This window comes from Pterocles gutturalis, unplaced genomic scaffold (assembly GCF_000699245.1).
Source record: "Pterocles gutturalis isolate BGI_N339 unplaced genomic scaffold, ASM69924v1 scaffold41879, whole genome shotgun sequence".
Classification (NCBI taxonomy): Eukaryota; Metazoa; Chordata; class Aves; order Pterocliformes; family Pteroclidae; genus Pterocles; species Pterocles gutturalis.
Window position 1 is genome coordinate 9307 of NW_010132193.1, and position 18615 is coordinate 27921.

The 18615-nt window shown below is 42.7% G+C and overlaps 1 protein-coding gene across 1 annotated transcript in view; it reads left to right on the forward strand.

Annotated features, from left to right (window-relative positions):
* LOC104467163 (zinc finger protein 516-like) overlaps positions 1-18542 on the forward strand; it is a 19629-nt gene extending 1087 nt beyond the window's left edge. The window contains exons 2-5 of the mRNA XM_010080828.1: positions 4317-5795; positions 10772-10876; positions 11781-11848; positions 18483-18542. Of these exons, the coding sequence (XP_010079130.1) occupies positions 4317-5795; positions 10772-10876; positions 11781-11848; positions 18483-18542 (1712 nt within the window). The remainder of the gene's footprint in view (positions 1-4316; positions 5796-10771; positions 10877-11780; positions 11849-18482) is intronic.
* The last annotated feature ends 73 nt before the right edge of the window (positions 18543-18615 follow it).

The window sequence follows — 18615 nt, forward strand, 5'->3', positions numbered from 1 at the left end:
TGCTTCCCAGATTTTGCCCTCCCACTGCATGGATTTTTTTGGATTGTTTCCCTTCACTTGTCTTAGCCTGCTTTTTTTCCAGAATGAATCTCGTTTGATTATTTTCAGACTGCATTTCTATTCTCTCTAAGTCCCTGTGCGTTATTTCCTTGTCCCCATTATTTTTGCAGCTCCTCCAAATGCGATATTTCCTGGAGATTTAAGTTAGCATGATGTCTAGAGTCTCTTTTGGATCATTAAAGAAAATACAAAGTGAAATAGAACCTAATACAGGTCTTTGCAGTATTGCACCTTCTTCCAATGTTATCCTTTGCTGTTATCATGATTTATTTGCAGACAGTTTTCGAATTGAGCCACAGCATTCATCTCAAAGTGCAAATCACTATCAAATGTTTACTAAAAATCAAAACACATCACATCTGTTCCTTTCTCCTCCTCTCCTAGTGCTGTAACGCTAGCCAGAAAAGGGGCCAATTTCTAGCCAGTTCTGCTCTTCTGAATAGAAATCACGGTTTCATTGTCCTCAGGCTTGTAGCCTGGTTTACTTTATAGGAAGATTCATGAATTAAAACAGCTGTGTGGCCTGTTCTGAAATCTGGTTTTGTGGAGAAACAGAGCTGGAGAGGAAACAAGTGGAGTTTATGCATGTGAAGGGGAGAAGAAGAGAAGAGAGATGCATGTGTGTGGCGAGAAGGGGAGTCACTTTTGTCTGCCTGTGTCAGATACATAACTAAGTGATGGCAATTTAGATATATTTCTGAGGAACTGTTTGAATCCCTGAATGTTTCTGTGTTTCTAGACCATGGCTTCCCATATAGTTGTGTTCCCTGCTGCCCTGCTTTGCTCTCCTGTGGTCTGTGATGCCATCGATATTTGAAGTTATGGCCAAACTAAAGGCACGAGGTGGCATCAACAGCCACCTCCTTGCTGGGCCCCTTGTAAAATTTGTCAAGTTCGAGTGTTGGCCGGGTATCCATGACACAGAAAAACTGTAACTTCAGGGGTGTGGTAAAAGGACCTTTCTCGCTCCGAAGTGCAAAGGTAAACAGCTGTTTTGGGTAAGAAACAAAGGACAAACGTGAGGAGGTGACAGGGACTGTAGAACAAAAAGTGAGAGCATGCTTAGCCAAGAACTCTTTCAATGGGGAATGTGAGTTATAGTCCCTGGAGATCATGCAGAAGGCATCCCATTCATGGCTTTTTGCTTTGACCTGGCCATAATAAAATCTCGAAAGTTTCTGGTGACAGTAATGCCTGCACTGCACTGGTTAGAGCAATATTTTATACCAGTGATTTAAAAGGATTGTTAGTACCCTTTTTCAGCTGGGGCAAGTGGCTGGGAGCAGGCAGAAATAAATTTAATCTGTTTTTCTAAAAAGGCTCTGCCAATATTATTCTGTCACATACCATTTCCTCTTGCTCTTGCCCGCATCCCCTCTTCCCCCCTGGTTTTTGCTACCTGCCCACAGCCCAGCCTGGACCAGCACCCATGATGGGGAGGGTGGCACAGGGCAGCGTTTCAGCATGGGCACTGGTGTCTGGAGTGTTGGGTCCCTGCTGGGGAGCAGGACGGGGCTAGGGAAGATCATAGGCTGTGCTTTGTGCTGGTGAAGATGTGTGAGTTGGCCTGCAGGTGAAAAGCATGTGTGTCCAAATCTTGGGGAATAGGGGTAGGGGTGGGGGTGTGGTTTCATTTTTGGTTTTTGCTGGAAGTGCAGCTTGAGTAATTAACACAAATATTACTGTTGAAGCACCTAATCCAAGCTTTTAAAATCATTCCTAGTATGTTCAGTACTGTTTGTGTGAGACATCAGATGAATTGAATCTAGGAAAACACTATGAAAAGATGTTAGAAGCTATGTTTTATAATGGCCTTACAAATTTTCATGTATTGTACTGGCAGCATATGCCTTCAGTGTTGTGGCAACTGTAGGCCTAGATACACCTCAGAAATGCCTTCATTGTTTTTCTGCTCTGTGGTACATTTTCCACCTGGAAAATCCCTTTTTCTTTGATGGCTGTGCTAAACCAAGAGGGCTAAAAGGACTGTAGCCACCTCTAGGTTTGCAGTCCCAGGCTATACACCCATGGTTACTGGGGCACACAGGACTGCGGTCTGTCTCTCTGCTTTCTCCTCTTACCCCTCCTCCCCAAGTACAGACCTAAACTGAACAATCCAGACGTAAAGACTGATCCCAGACCTAACCAGTGCCACCTCACAGGCTGTTCGACTTTGTCCTCTCTGCTGAAACAGCACCATATGTAGATTTTGAGAGCATCAAGGAGTGTCTGAGGTACGCAAAGCAACGTGGGACTCACAGGCATCTGTCGATGGACATCTGTTGATGTGCGCCTTCATCACGGTTGTGCAGGTGGACCAAGGAGTGGCTAGAGCCCCCCAGCTCCATGGGCCCCAAGAGTGGGGCTGGTGGTGGTCCCCCATCTCCCTCCTCTGCCCACTCTGCTCAGCGTAGCCAGTAGGTTGGTTCAGTCTCCACCGAGTACTGCTATAACCGAATGATTTGTTTTTGCTTTGCTTTATTATTTACTACAACGATCAAAGGAGCCACTCCTTGTGATCGTAAATAGAAGCCTTAAAATCTTATTTAAGAGCACAAGTATTTTGGGCTTTGACAGATGTGCTTTGAAAATAACACAGATGTGCAGTGTCAGATTTCACCACTGTATGCAGTGTCTTTGTTTCAAACTGTAAATTTGGCGAGTAGTGCTCGGAATGTGCTTTCCCAGAGCCTTGCCCCCTGCAACACAGGAAAAACAAGTTTCTGGGTTGTGGGATTTTTTTTCACCTTGATTTTACCCCCTTACAGAGTTTGAAAGGAAAACCATCTTAGCAGAGTAAGCACTCAGCTTTGCAAAGCTGCAAATCTACGCGTTACTTTTAACCTAATTACCTCAAATTAAATGAAAGCTTAAGAAATTTTTTGCTTGAATTGAAGCCGAGGCTAAGTAGAGTCTATTTTCAATGAAACTCCAGCTGAAGACGTGCTTCTTCCAGTTGAGCTGTGCAGAATAACGCCCATGGCGCTGCGCTGCGCTAAGGAACAGCACTTGGTTTTCTGAAGTGCTGGCTTTTATGAGTTGGTGCGAAAGGATATGCAGCTCTAGAGCAGTTCACTTCGTTCCCATTCATGTCCCTCCTACAGATGCGGTGATCACTTTGCACTGCTGACATTTTAGATGGAGCATGGTCTCCTTACACTTGCCTGGCAGTGGCTCATTAACTACATGTTAATTGAAACTGAAAGTTTGTCAGATGATTCAATTCAGTTACATGTTAAATGGATTCAGTGCAGTAGACATTACTGCTGAGATGAAAATCTCTGTGGAATTGATTTGTGAACTGATTTGGAGGGATTCAATGGCTTCATCAGCGGCTCTGAGAGATCGGCATCAGGAGAGCAGGCAGAGGTAGCTGTGTTCCCAGCAAAACAAATCCTATTCTTCTCTTCCCCCTAAACTGCTTTAATTGCTGCCCAGTATGTTCTCTTTCCAGGACATGTGTTAGGTAGATAAATTCACTCTAGAGAGCTGAGAAGCAAAGAAGAAAACGGGAAGAGTCGAGTGTCTGGTTTGAATTCTGTAATCTAAATGGCTGAAAATGTTGAATTCCTTATCTCTCAGTGGATTGAGTGGTCATACAATTTTCCTAAAGTTTGACTCAAACATAAATGTATGTTAAAAAAAAAAAAAGTATCTGCTTTAAACTGATGGGTGGAAAATTCAGAATTCACATCCTCCATAACTCACCTTTTATACTTTTACACTGCAAAAGTCCCTCTTAAGTGAGCAATTTGTTCTGTATGCTGTACCTGCTTAGATGCTTGGTTTCCATGTGGAGCCAGTTTTTATTGCTGCGTTATAAACCCTTTGAAAATAGAGGGTTGTAATGGAAGCACTGACAGACCTTTAACTAGGTCAGTCTTATCTGGTTCCGTTATCTTTACTTTCGTTAAAGCATTTAATGGTTGCATATTTGTTTGTTTTTCTCAGAGTTCCAGAATTCTAATATGGGTATATTACTGAATTGTTCTTTCTTCACAATGTCGTGAACATGCAGCATTAGAGAGTTTATCCAGACTTTACAGTCATCTTTAAAAGGAAATTGAAGTGTTTTGCCTTCTTTCAAGATTTTCTTGCTTATACAGTACATTTAGTCTGTAGCGTGTCATTACAATACTAATACCAAAGTTTGCGTTTTCTCCTGCTGTCTTTTATTCTATTCTTGAATTTTGCTCCATCTTTTGGACTCTTTCTGCATAGAATGACAATAATATTTTTTTGTTTGTCCCATTCAGATGAAAAGCCATACCACTGCAACTTTTCTGAAGAGGAGACCTTGATGGTAACATCTCAATTGAATGAACTGCCGAAGCTGGGAAGCCGGAAAGACAGAGAAAATGAGGCTAGGGAATCTAAACCAGAGATGCCTCCCCTGGTGTCAGCACTGGAGAGTGTCATCAAGAAGCCCTTTTCGAAATACCAAGATCTAAAAGGTTCTGCAGACATAAAGATGGCAGCATTTCACCACAGCCAAGGGCTTCCTTGCTCCAGTCGCATTGCTAGCTTTGCTTCAGCTATGGGCCAGACATCTTCAAACATGATCATGGACTTGAAAACGTCACTTGAAGTGCAGGCTAGTTGCACTAGAGAAAATTTGCTAGACTTACACAGGGAACATCCTCTGATAGAAAAAGGTGCTGAAGCTCAAGAGGTATCTCCACTTGATTTGAGTGAAAAATCAACAAGGGATAATGCATGCAATAAAAATCCGAATACATCCTTGCAGGCTGCTTTAATTGTCTACCCGTGTCCTTTCTGCAGTCACAAGACCTACTACCCTGAAGTCCTGTGGATGCACAAAAGAATTTTGCACAAAATCAGCTGTAACTCCATGGTCCCCCCTTGGGTTCAACAGAATGGATTCAAGAGTATTAAAAACAACCTGGTCTTTCTGGCAAGGAGTGGGCGTACTGGCCCCCCTCCTGTTCTCAGTGGTAAGGAATGCCAGCCTTTGCCCATTGCCAGATTTACGCGCACTCAAGTGCCAAGTGCATTGCCAGGGTCCAAAAGCAGCTCTCTTTCTGTTGGGGTGACTATGAAGTCCGGGAGTACGCATCAGTCAAAGGATGGTCATGCCTTTGGCCACTGTGGTCCACACTTACCAGGTCTGGATGGATGCAGACAGCCCAAGTTAAACCATTCCCAGGAGGAATACAGCATAGCAGCACAACAGAAAAGTAAATATGAAGCAAATTCCAAACTTATGCAAATGGGAGCCTATAGCAGAAGCGTAACGCCTACTCAGATGGCCATATCCAGGCCTAGCATGCAGCCCGCTAACAGTAAGCAAGTGGAAAAGTACATGGTTTCCCAAGGAAGTACTAGTTTTGCCCCTCCAGGTAAGCACTGTGCATCTGACTCCATGAAGGCCAAATTCAACCCACTGCCACAGTGTCATCCTCTGTGTAAAAGCGAGCAGTACACTAAACATGACGAGTCATCGGTGCCTCAGAGGGAGTCTCACGTGAAGGCTGGGAATGAGATGAGGACATTGGCAAACTGCACAGCGGTAGCACGAGGGAGTCCACTACTGCAGCCCCAGCCTTGCGCCGCGGGAGCTTCTCCGGCTTTACACTCCAGCAAACAGAACCTGGGATCAGACGGGCATGAGAAACATTTGGACATTTTAAATATCTTTAAAACATACATTCCAAAGGACCTTGCTTCGTTGTACCAAACCTGCGGTGCCAACAGCCCTGTCCTGGATCACACAGGTAAGATCTTCACAAACCCTTCCATAGCTGAGGACACAGCTTGCTTGTTCCTGCTTTGTTCGGAGCCATGACATGCTGTTTTGCGGTTTCTTCCTTCTCACTCTTTAACGGTTGGGATTACAAGTTCATTGTTCTTACCATTCCTGGATAGGCTTGAATAGGTTTGTTTACAGGTCTCTGACATTGCAGCATCCCCCCTTGTGCACTGTGTGACATTTCTGTCACAGGTTAAATATATCTGGTTCTACCTGGAGTATTACCATTCCTTTGTCGCCTCCTTTCAAGCACGCTAACATTACACAGATGTGCTGTCACACAGAGATCCCACTGATACACTGGTGCTGGCACACATCATCATCTTTTTGCTTCGGGCAAAATAAATATCCTCTAGGGCTTATCTGTGATGTTATTTTGGAGGTTTTGTTCCATTTCATCTGCAAACAAGTCTTCCAATAACAGATAATCACTTGTCAGTGTCCTTTGTCCTTCTTGACAAAAGTCTTAAGATATTCCTTGTCCATATCAAAGACTGCTATCGCATTTTTCAAAAGATTCTTTTGATCTGTTTATATTTTTATAATTAAAAAATAGTAGGGCTGAATATGTGCCTGCTAATTCACATAAACAGGGAAGGCAGTTGTGCAAATAGCTGGTTTAAAAGTTCAGGGACTAAAAAAGTATCAGAGCACTCCTCTCTCTTGCCAGTCAACTGCCAAGTAAAAAGAGGAAGAAGAAAAAAAAAAAAAAAGAAACCTATGCATTTACATTTGAAGTCATACTCTTCTGACTATCTGCCAGCATTAGTTTGTCTCAATGGAAACTGAAAATCACACTGATTTATTACTCTGGAGATGGGTGTGTGTGTTTGTAGCAGGGGAGAATGGGAGCCATAGTCCCAGCTCTCACCATTTGTAAACAGTCCCATTTTTAATACACTTCTTCTCTTTGTAGAAGTTGTGCAAGAACTGAACTCCACATGGAAAGAGCACATGTTCCAGACTGGTGTTCTAGTGTCCTTAGCTGACATAAGGCTCTCTGTTTTGTCAAAAGCATGTGTGAAATGGAGCTTGTGACTCCATTTTGCAAGTGAGATGAAACCCAGGACATTTGGAAGCTGGTAGTCTAGGGACAGCTATGGTCTAGTGCCCAGAAGGTGTATGCAAGTCGACTGCTCTGGCAGCTGTGAGGCAAGGAAGGAGCCGTAGTGTTTGTCAGATGTTGATGGAGGGCCTTTTGGATAAGACAGGAAGGCAAAATCTATCTGAAATAGTCCATGAGGTGCACCTTTCAGCCACTCCATTGTTTGTTTTGTTCAATCATTTAAAAAGTAATGCTGCACAGGAGCCAGCTGTTACTTACTGAGTATATTATTTTGCAGGTGGTTAGAGGCTACGTGATGATTGGAACTAACATCAGGCTCCAGGTTTTTGTTAAGGAAGCAGAGGAAGACATGCTCAGTTTCTAAAACTGCAGGTCCAGCGTTCCTGTTTTTATCCAGCTGCCTTTGCTTTTGCCAACCCAGTGCCTAGGAATGTTGTCTAAAGTTTCTCCCTGCCCACTTCTCGCTCTAAATACTGGTCAATTGTTCCACCATCAACTTGGGGTACCTTCACATGGGTGCCTTCCTTGATGTTGTTTAATACTACATTGTGTCAACCTGCTCAGAGAAATCTTACTGAAACAGTGAGCTCCCAGCCATGTTAAGAGGGATGGAGAGAAACAATAAAAGCCAGGAACTAGAAGCTGGCTTAGTGAATGCAGGCACCAGGAAAACTGTCAGTGCTGTTGGGGCAAAGTAAAGTAGGGGCAGGATTTTCAAAGAGGTGTCTGTTTACCTGCTTTTTAAAAGAGGGATTTTATTGCCAAAATGTTTTTGCTGGGCGGTGATTTCCAGAGACACTTTAAGTGGAAGTTATTTAGTGCCCATCTCTGCTTTGAAATCTCTTCTTTCCTTCCAAATGTTTTACAGCAGTCAAGTTTTCAGAGTTTGAAACCTCTTTTTTTTATATAGCCTGTCTTCATTTTATATACAACTTCCAGGTTGTTGATGGTTCTCCAAACCAATTGGCATGATGGCTGTTTTTCATAGCACTAAAATAAAAAGCTGCTGCAGGCAAAAGGAACAAATCCTACCAACTGCGAATAGAGGAGGGCAAATGAACTTTGTCAGAAATAACACGTGGCCCTAGACTGAGCCTTCTGAGTCAGTATGTATCATACAATGTAGTTGTAATATGGCAATGTGAATATGGCAATCATGACATAAAGGACAACGAAAAATCCCACTTAGGTATACTGTTTGTCCCTTCCCTCCCCTCCCCCCCCACCCCCTATTCCCAGTAGATCTTCTTGGGTGTTTGGTATATAACCTCATGTTGGGTGTATTCTAGTGTGTGGTACAGCAGTGCTCAACTTCCTTTAGAGTTACTTTAGAGTGACTGGATTTATTGATGGGATCCTTTCTTTTACATTTGTGTTTATTCCAGTGTGTCCTTGGAAAAGAGAGTTGTTGCATGTACTGTTGTGATACAGCTGCACACAAAGCTTGCTGTGCCTAGGCTAGGTTTGTTTCACACTGACCAATCTTCCCAAACGCTCGTAGAGAGAACCTTATTGTTATATTTAATAGTGGTTATTTTTTTTATTCGTGATATTTACATGAATTACCATATTAGGAAAGGGTGGGTTATGGCAGCAGATGCACTCTTTGTGTGGGGCTCCTTTGAGACCAGCTTTGAGCATCGGTTTCACAGGAGCCTTCATTTGCTAACACCTGTAGTCATCCACCCTCTTTTGTTCACATGTAGGATAACCTGAGTGATGACTCATAGGGGTATTGCCTTGCGGCAGTGATGCCCATCGCTCAAAGCTCAGAACTATCAAAAGCCTTATGGTGCTCCTTAGTAAATGCAACAATGGCAAATATACTTGGAAACAATCCATTTCTTCCACCTGCTTTTTAAATAACTACTATAAAGTGAGTCCTAGGGAAGGGTTAGATGAGTCTTAACCCACTCAATTTCAGCGTTTGTACAGGGTATGTTAGCTTACAACATCATCCTCAGCCTTCCCATGGGAGCGCTTCTGCCATGAAGGCTGTCAGGTCAGGCCCCTGATGACTGCCCAGAGAAGTGTGTTCACCTTCCACAGAGGGAGACCTAGGGTACAGAGAGATAAATGTCATTCCAGAGGTGGCGGAAAGACCACGTGAGGAACGCAGGTCTCCCAGGCTCCATGGGAGCTGCTCTTGCTGGTAGCAGAGCCCTGCTGCACCTCTCCATGCCTGCCCGGCAGTCGGCATGCTGGTCCTGCGAAGGCCACGTCTGGTCCCTCAACATGCTTCACTCGTCTTTCCTTTCGAGCTTGCAGCTGTAGTTCTGGCCAGTGAGGGGAAAATTCTAGTAACAGACCAGAAAATCTGCTTTAATCTTGACTGCCTTACGTGGCAAATCTGTCTTAGTATAGTACTTTCTTATTGAAACGTATGTGGTTTGGGGGGAGTTTGTGTGTGGGGGTATGGGTATATGTGATCTGGATTTGCCCCTAAATCATGATCTTGTATTTGGCTGCCAAGAACTTAATTGTTAGGAGTGTGTTCAGCTACATTAGACAGACTGTGCTGCCATCTACAGGAGGTGCTATTACGAAAAGAGAAAACAGTTTGTGGGTGGATTTTGTTGGTTTGTGTTTTGTTTTGGTTGTTTTATTTTGGTTTGATGTGGCTCTTTTGTTTTGTTTTGTTTCGGCTTTTTTTCTGTTTTTTTGTTCTGTTTTCTTTTTTTTTTAGCACAGCAAGACATTTGTTTTCAGTATCTGCTGTGGTAAAAACCATTGCAGGACATTTGGTGCCATACCAGCAGAGTAAATGGCAGCCCATCTTCTTTTCCATTCATTTTCAGGTACAGCATCTGTATTTCAGATGAGCCCTCTGGAATCCTAAAGTTGATTTTTCAGTTGTGGGGGATGGTTTATTGCCACTGTTTTGTTCAGAATTTTATTCCTTTTTAAATGCTGTACTGCGGGGAAAAAAAAAGGAAAGAAAAGCTGAAACTTCACTTCCACTGACAACCCCCTGAGAATTTCTTTAAAAGCCAAAGTATTCCAGTGGCAAATGGAAACATCAACTCTTTCCTTCCAAGGAGGGCGTTTTACCGAAATAGAAAAGATGATGTTCAAACATTTTGTTTTTAATAATAAAAAAGCCCAATAAAAGTCAAATGTGTCTTTTTTGATCAGCAGCAAAAAGACAAAGACCAGCCCTTTAAGTCAGATGCTGTAAACTGACCTTTGGAGAAAAAGGAGAGGTTTGAGCGGTTTTCCACAAATGCTAATGGCCTAGAAAACATGTTTACCCAGGGCTGGGGAAAGGCTGCTGCACTGCTACCAGCTCAAAACGTCCGGAATGACACTTTCATTCACAGATGTCTTTCGTCTGTGCCTCAGAGGTCTAGGGTCAAAGCAGCACCGGCAGGCAGGTAGGCAGGGGCGAAAGGTTTGATCCATCTGTGATGGCTCCGCTCGCTCTGCATTTGTCTCTGAGGTATTGCTGCCCGGGGGGGACAGTCGGGCTCTGGTCCTACTCACTTCCTATTATCCATGTGACTTGTCTCCGCCACGCTGGAGTCACTTTGATTTGCCTGATGTACTGCTTGACAAAGCTGGGTGATGGCTGAGAAGTGGATCCAGCTGCTCTGAAAAGCGCACACCTGACATGCCAGTCCTGGTGCGGGCACATCATGGGGAGCATTTTTTAATTCAATGTAATTTATGCATTCTTGCAGTCCTGCGTGTGCCTGGCCTGTCAGCCAGTGCCTAGATGAAGGCTGACAGTTGTCATCCAGGGCCTGAAGGTAGCCTCACATAATGACACATTAGACATACTAATGATGTTTTCTTCTGGCATAATGTTTTCTTCTCAACTTTCCTCTCTCCTCTCCCACCCCACCCCCTCCTGCCTCCCTCCCTCCCGACTACAGGGATGCTCAGGACACAAACACGCCAAGGAGACTGCGTCTGCAGAGAATGTGGAAAATGCTTTACCCAACCCAGTCACCTCAGGACTCATCAGAGGTCTCACACAGGTACTTTTTCACACTTGCTCCTGCTTCTTCCCTTTCCCACTTGTCTGCTTTTGAATCCAGCTAACAAAATGCTGAGAATTATGTTTCACATACCATGTTAATCTAAGTAATTCCAGTACCTAAATCTAATAGAGAGGTTTTTTATTTTTACGACTATTGCTCTTGTTCTCCGGATATTGCTTACCTGATCCCTGCCCGAACTCCATAAAATTGCAATGCATTTAAGATAAGTCTGTTTGCAAATGTTTTATTTTAATTAGAGAGTAGAGTACTCAGAAATGAATATGCTAATGAATTCTGTTGCCACCAGCACAAATTGAAATCAAAGTACCCCTTTCAGCACAACATAAGGCTTTGTTTTGCCTCATCATTGCTGTTGACAGGAATGTTTTTGCAGGAAACGAGGTTTTTCCACAGACTGGTCAGCCCTAAAATGGGAAATCCCTACCAGCCATTTTTAACCTGGCATGGTCTATGGTTCAGACTGTAGGAGGCCAAAGCCACCAGTGTCAAGAGACCTAAGCATTGCACGAGACAGTGAGAGTAGTGGGTTCCTCCTGAAAAGTGTGAATGATGCATACATAAGCCAGTCTGATGCAAAATGACAGAGGCCAAATGGTAAGTAATGCAAGAAGAGGGTCCCTTTACACATACACTGATAATTAATGTTGTCAGTGATTGCTTTCTTCAGTGACGAAGTCTGAATTAAAAAGGGCAGTGGCCCTAGGCTGCCATTAGCACACTCTCTTACAGTAAGTGTTACGGTAAATTGGTATTTTCCGGCCACAGGCTAGTAGCTGGTGTCTTTTTTTGAACGTGGTTAATCTGTAATGGTCTCAAATAATGTACACACACTAACGAAGCTTGAATGTTCATCTGTTAACAAGCCCCCTTGTTCCCACAGTGGTATTTGAGTCTAATGGACTCCGAGGTACTGAAGTTCACACCACCTCCGCAGATGCCCCAAAACAAGTATGTTTTACAATTAATTGGATGTTTGTTTTTTAATGTGGTAGCTGGGAAAAAGTTGCACAGTGATACTCATCACTAAGGCATTGACTGTTTTATAACATGTATAAATAATAACGGTGTTGCTTGATTTTGAGCTCTTAAATTTTTTAAGCGTTTTATCGAAGTCTGTTACATAGAGAGTCAGTTAATTGTAGAGCTGGTAGTTAGTGTTTAAATAAACATGTTACCGTCTTGGGGAGTGGGTGGGATAGGTAACTCTGTAATGCACAGTGATATGTAATAGTGAGATAATACGTAGAGAATTCATAGAAATAATTTGCTTTTACAACTAACACATTTTCTGCTGCATTCTGTCTGTATTTTTTTGAGGAGTATTCATACTGTGATATCCAATATCAGGCCTTTGAAAGGCCCTCATCTTCCAGTTTCTGTGGACTCTGTGTGGCAGTGTGCTTTCCTGTTTCTAGTACACAGAGTTTCCTGTCTCAAAAAACACTTATTAGCATTCTGAATTATACATTGCAAAGGTGTTACATAGAAAACCATTAAACTGAATTTGTTTGGTGTATCTTACATCTTTGGTGTCCAGTGTCATAACCTGGACCTTCCCACTCCATGTTCTAGCTTGGCAGGTGAGTTTCAGCGCACACCTTCTCATGAGCAGTTTTCTTTCATTGTGGAACTGCCTGCAGCATCATCACTTTTCTTTCATCCACACTTTTAGTTTAGTTTTGACTACAGCACTTTTCTTCTCCTCCTGTCTACTAGTAAATGATTGCAGATGGTTTCAGCCTTGCTTAGAGAATGCATCTCCATGGTAGTCCTGCCTTTGTGAAGTTTAGGATTTGGTTTCTACTTGCTCACTGAACGTCCTCACTGGGCACCACCACATTGTGAAGTTCATATGTTGCACCCTTCAGTGGAGACTCTTAGCAACTTCTCCATTGCACCTGTGTCTTTCCAGACCAAAGGCTACGTGGGGAACCCAACTGCTGCCACAGGAGTATCTGGAGTTGCTGTCAGGCCATACGAGTGGCCAATAGCTCTCTTCATAAAGTTTTCAAGATGGCATAGCACTTCGGTAGTTGTTGTGGGGAGTGTTTGCTTTGCTTTTGTGGGACAGTAGCAGCAAAGTTATGCTATAGTCTGACAACTAGGTAGAAGTGCTCTCCTTATGATGCTTATCAAATAAACTTGTGCAAGGACTTACCTCTCAGTAGAAGTATGTGACAGAGTGAAAACACTGCAGTCTGCAAACTGTCTCAACTAGTCTTTGGTTCTCATCTGTTTAATAATGTAGGTTTAGTAAACCTAAGAATCTTTAAAATGTTATTTCATCTTTTCATGCTCATGGTTTTATCTCATGTATATTTGAGATCAGATTCTGAAGGCATCTGGGCTTTTTTCCCCTCTAAAAGACAATGCAAAGTCAAAGTTGGAAATATATTTCCAACAAATTCTGAAATGGCTGTATCTATTCAAAAAGAGATGTGAGAGCTCAGTCCACATCTGGACTCTTTGTAATTCTGGTTACATGCACAATAAATTTACTCATAATCTTGTCTTTTTAAACCACTGCCATGCCAGAATTTATTGACTCACTACTTCGACAGAAAATGTAGTTTCCTCTTGCAGTCTCAGTCCGTGGCAATCTGTCTTCAAAGTATTTGATTAAATTACAGCATCTCTCAATACAGCAAAATGCTGGGTAGGGGTTAGCTTAATGAATCGCTTAGTCTCTTTCTAGTCAGTATTTCTTCCATAGAAGCTGCAGTATGATCACTTTTCCAGGAGATAGTTCCCTTTCTTTTGTCTTGTTTGCTTCTCAGTATCAGCTTTTGTCTCTCTCAGCGTCTGTGTCGGTTAGGATTATTCAGTTGTCTGCCTTTTTGCCTGTTCTCATTGCGAGCAGGCTTCGCACTCCCCCAGAGACTCCACCTGCACAGTCCCTGGGCGTTAGGGAGGGAATACGCTTATTTCTACCTGTAGCTGTAGGGGCCTTTAGAAGCACAGAAACGAGCTTGCAATGAGAATGATGCCTGCAGCATTCTGGTAACATTATGATTTCCCACTTTAAATGTTGTCACTCTGTGTCTTCATTTCATTTCTTAATTGGGGACAGATCTATTCATGAGAGTTTACAGTGTAAAGTCAGTTCAAGTTACAGAAGTGCCATGCATATGCTCCGAGCAAGAAACAATGGTTACCATGCACAGTAGCTTCAGAATGAAAGGTGGGCGTTTTTTATGTTAAGTGGAAGTGATTCACTTTACATAATGTTTCCTCCTCACAGGTAAAATATCTTCCCCTGAGTAGTCTGCTAAAGAGTGAAAATATTAACATTAGTATTTCACAGTTCCCCCATTCCCTTCAGTAGTCAACCAGAAGATGATCTCTAAAGGTTTCCTTTATGAAAGAATGTTGGGTAGGGCTTTTAAAATCCGCCAGCACAGTAGCTTACAATAGTGCTATATTATATAGCAGTTTTCTCACAGAATAATTCTAATTCCATGCATTAAAAGTGAGGTCTACAGCCAGGCTTTTTCAAAAATGAGCCAGCTAAATCTATATTTAGGTGTGTAAGTAGGAAACCTACTTTAGGATAATGAACCACCAACAGGAGATGCAGGTGTTCAGCATCACGGAAAAGTAGGCCACCTGTAGGGGTGTAAAGACCATGCACACCCAGTTTTGATAATATTAGCACTGGGCTGTGTTTCATATTTTGTCATCAGCACCAATGAAATATAACCGAAATGTAGGAAAGAAGGCGTTCTTCTCCTTCATTACGTTATTTACTGTGGTTTCTTACTTCTACTTTTTTGAAGAAGAAAAAAAAAAAAGGAGATTTTTACCTCAAATGAATTTCACGTGAACTCTGGAATATTTTCTACTTTTCTTTGTCTAATGGACAAAAAATGCTCATTACATACCCCAAGTCAATACAATCTCTGCAAAGTCATGTAGATTCTTTTGAAATGCTGCCATATTAAACATACTGAATATTCTGAATATTTTTATAAATGCTAACTATCCCAATGTATCCATAATTAAGATTGCTTATCCACAATGAATATGTATCTTAATTTGGAATACACTATGCAGCCTCCAGAGACCTGATTTAGTAGGCATGAATTCGGGGAGTGCACTCCAATTGCTTATACATGACAAGACAAAAGCTGGCTCCCCTTCAGAAGGGTCCCTGCGACCACGTATACCTTGAAGCTGCTGCAGCTCTCAAAGCAAAGCTCTCCTAAAGCATGGGGTCATTTCAGAGATGCTCCCTGATGCTGCAACATTGCCCCCAGTACCCCAGTTCCCAAGTGCATTCAGTGGCACAGGAGTTGGTCTCCAGCCTGCTTTTGCAAAATTGTGACACCAGTGGTAGCAATTTCTAATAGGTATGCCTTGCATTTAACTTCTTCTGTTGCATTTTTAAAAACATATAAAAACTTGTCCCACTTTAGGAATATAGTTTATCTTCTATCAGTGCTATTTCAAACAATATGCTCTAAAAATTTTAAGGGACAAGTAATTGGATGTTCAAAAGGCATGATTTACTGGTTAGCAATGAGGAGGAGTTCTGTCAAATTGAGAGCCTATATACATGAAGCATACTGGCAGTGTTGGAGCCAGAGCCACCAAGTTATCTGCCTTTTGTGTGAGTGAAATGAGCAAAATCCCCAAAACTCCAACCTTTGAACTCTCTGGAAAATCAGCCTTTTACTCAGGGAAGATCATTTAAAAGCTAAAGCCCTGGTTAAAAAAAAAAAAAACAACAAAAAACAAACAAAAAAAACCCCCCAAAAAAACCTCAACAACAACAAAAAAAACCTGTTGGTATCATGGATATCTCTGGCTGAAGCTTTCTGGATGCCAGAAGGCAGTGAGGGTCCTTTTCTGTGAAAGAGCTGGGGACACCACAGTTCTTGGACCTCGTTTGCTGAAAAGAGAGGCATACAGTAGGTCCTGTGCGACAGGGGTAAAGCACCTTCATTAAGGAGTCCATAAGCCTTAATTTTCTCCTCCATAACTATTTAAAAATAGACAGACTGGAATGAAACATCAAGAAAATAACATATATATTGCAAAGGAGCTTGGGGGAAAGGCTGGCGGCATCTATACCTCTAATCTTTTTATAGACAAGCTACAGTACAGCCCTGCTTGTCCTAAAGCAACTTTGGAGAGAAGGGGAGGAGAAAAAAAAAAAGCAAAACAAAAAACAGATGAGGAGTTTATTTAAACCTATGGTTTCTGGGTTTGGTTGGGATTTCTTTTTTGCATTTGAAATTCTACCACTGTCTGTTACAAGTTCTATTTATGACATTTGTTCATATGAAATGTCTTGCCGCAGTTCCTTGCAGAGTTTCTTCTAAAGATCATGATTAATAGTTCAGTCCTCATTATTGCAAATGTTATTTTTAAATAGTTATTCTGAGAACAAGAATTCCATTAATCAAAATAATAGATAATGAACAAATAAATGGCAACCTAATTTGTCTCGTTCATACATATGGAGATTATAATGCAAACAATCAAGGAATCATGGAGGCTGCTGTACCAGCATCTTGAGTAATATGCATGCACTGTATGTCCGTTGGTTTCTGAGCATTATAACTAGGATTAGCAGCTGTAGTTCTTGTCGCAACACTTTTCCCTTGCCAGCAAACTGGAGAGGTATCTGTGCTCCAAACCGATTATTGCAGTTTATTTCAATGCCATGTGATAACCTATCTCCGATATATTAACATGCATGCAAACTGATTTTTTTTCCTGTTAACCAGTGAAAAGCCCTAGAAGTTAGCATGAAAGCAGCTTTTGGCATGGAAGTGGAAGGTTTCATTTATGAAAAAGCCTTGCTTTTTTCCCCCTCTAAAATTCTGCAAGTGAAGAAAGCCTACTTTTTAAAATGGTAAATTTTTCACACTTCAGGAAAAAGTCAACCTGGCTATGTATCAGCTAGTTCAAAACCTCACTGGCCCCCTAATGTGTTTTAAACCTACATGCTGAGCAGTATTGATCTTATGGAAAACACAGGTTTGGTTCCACTGTGAGTGGGTTAGACAGTGGGCCTCCCTCTGACCCCTTGGGATGGTGCAAATACAAGGGGCTTGAGCCACTGTGGGTAGGTTTTGGCATGGTGAAGCTGAGAGAACGACTGTGTATCGGAGGGGGTCCATTCACCTACCCACCCACCTGCCAGCCCCTCTGCATGTCCCTGCTGCGTGGGAGGAGGATGGGTCCCCGGTGCTGTGTGGCCCATGGGCAGGTAGTGCCTGGACTGCAGGGCACGCCTCTGCCACCCAGCATCCCACAGGGTATCCCTCCCAAAAAAGTGTCCCTAATTACACCCCTTTTTACAGTTCTTACCCAGGGACGCTGGGGCAAGGCGCCTGCCGTCCTCTACCCTCCTTCCCTCCCTCCTTCCCCGGCTTGATGAAACCCTGCCACTCTCCCCCGTGTATGTGGAGCCGGTTCGATACGAGACGTTCTAATGATGAATGCCTCCTCCTGGAATTGTGGCTCTGTCTCTCAGGCATGATGCAGCCATGCAAAAATGTAAAGCATCTTTCTTGGTTTACTGCAGGAAATTCAGCATCCAACTAAGGAAGTTTTATCACATCTCTCATCCAGTTACTGTTTCCTACATTTCAAATATACTGCGGTCTGTACAGCAGCTTTTTTTTCTTTAATTTTGTTGCAAATCTTTCCGACTTAAACCCAACTTTGACTGGTAAATGTCGTGAATCTCAGGCCAGGTTTAATTAGGAATTTTCTAAATCTATTAACAAAAGAGATGCGCTTAATACATTATGTCAACCAGAGCTGGGCTTTCTTTAGCTATTTTGAGGGCTGCCATAGGCACAGCTTGAAACTTGCTTGGATTTTACATGGGTGCCGTATTTTATGTTGCATTAATTTAAAATGGTCTGTTTCACTTCATCAAGACTTTAGCTTAAGGATAATGCATTTATGTAAGATTCATCTTGCCATGTTGTTTTAGGATCAGGATTGTAAACTACATTGTTCCGACAGTGATGTTCTAAATGTCATTTTAAAGCTTTTCTTGGGAGCTGCAGGCTCCCACTTATTCATGATGTTATCTTTAATTTCACTTGATTTTAGAATATCTCCGCTATTTTTTTCAATATGGTAATTATTAATGAAAATTGGCTAAAAAAAAAAAAAGGAAGATGACAAGGGAGGAAAAAAAAGCCACCTTAGCATTTGACAGACCTGTACAAGAATTCAGTTTTTCTTCTTTTAGCTGCCTCTGTGACCTCAAACTTCAGCCTTTTTGAAATGCTGATCTAGTTACGAAACCCTTTTGGCTAGCTCAGAATTGTGCTTTTTGGTGGCCTCTCTTTCCCCTCCTCGTTCTCAGCCATTTCTGAACTGCTCCATCAGACGCTTTTACTTGCTCTTCTAGTCTATCAGGGACTTTATGTGGGCCTGACACATTTTGTCTGGCTGGAGATGACTAAGAAAACCCCCAAAAACTTCTGATGTGGTGGGCCAAAATGAACGTATGTGATGCTAATAAAGGGTAACGAACGCCGGCAGGGCTTGCTGGAGGGTTGTGCGTGGGAGCAGGGGCGAGAATGAGCTTTTCCCCATGTCATCCTTCTTGCAGGGGAGAGACCACGGCGGTGCGGACATTGCCCCCATGCTGCCTCTCCGGAAGGGAACCTAGAGCCCCGTCGGAGGAGCCCCCACGCCAGCGGCCCCCACCCCGATGGGCAGCGCGCGCACCGGCAGCTGCTGAG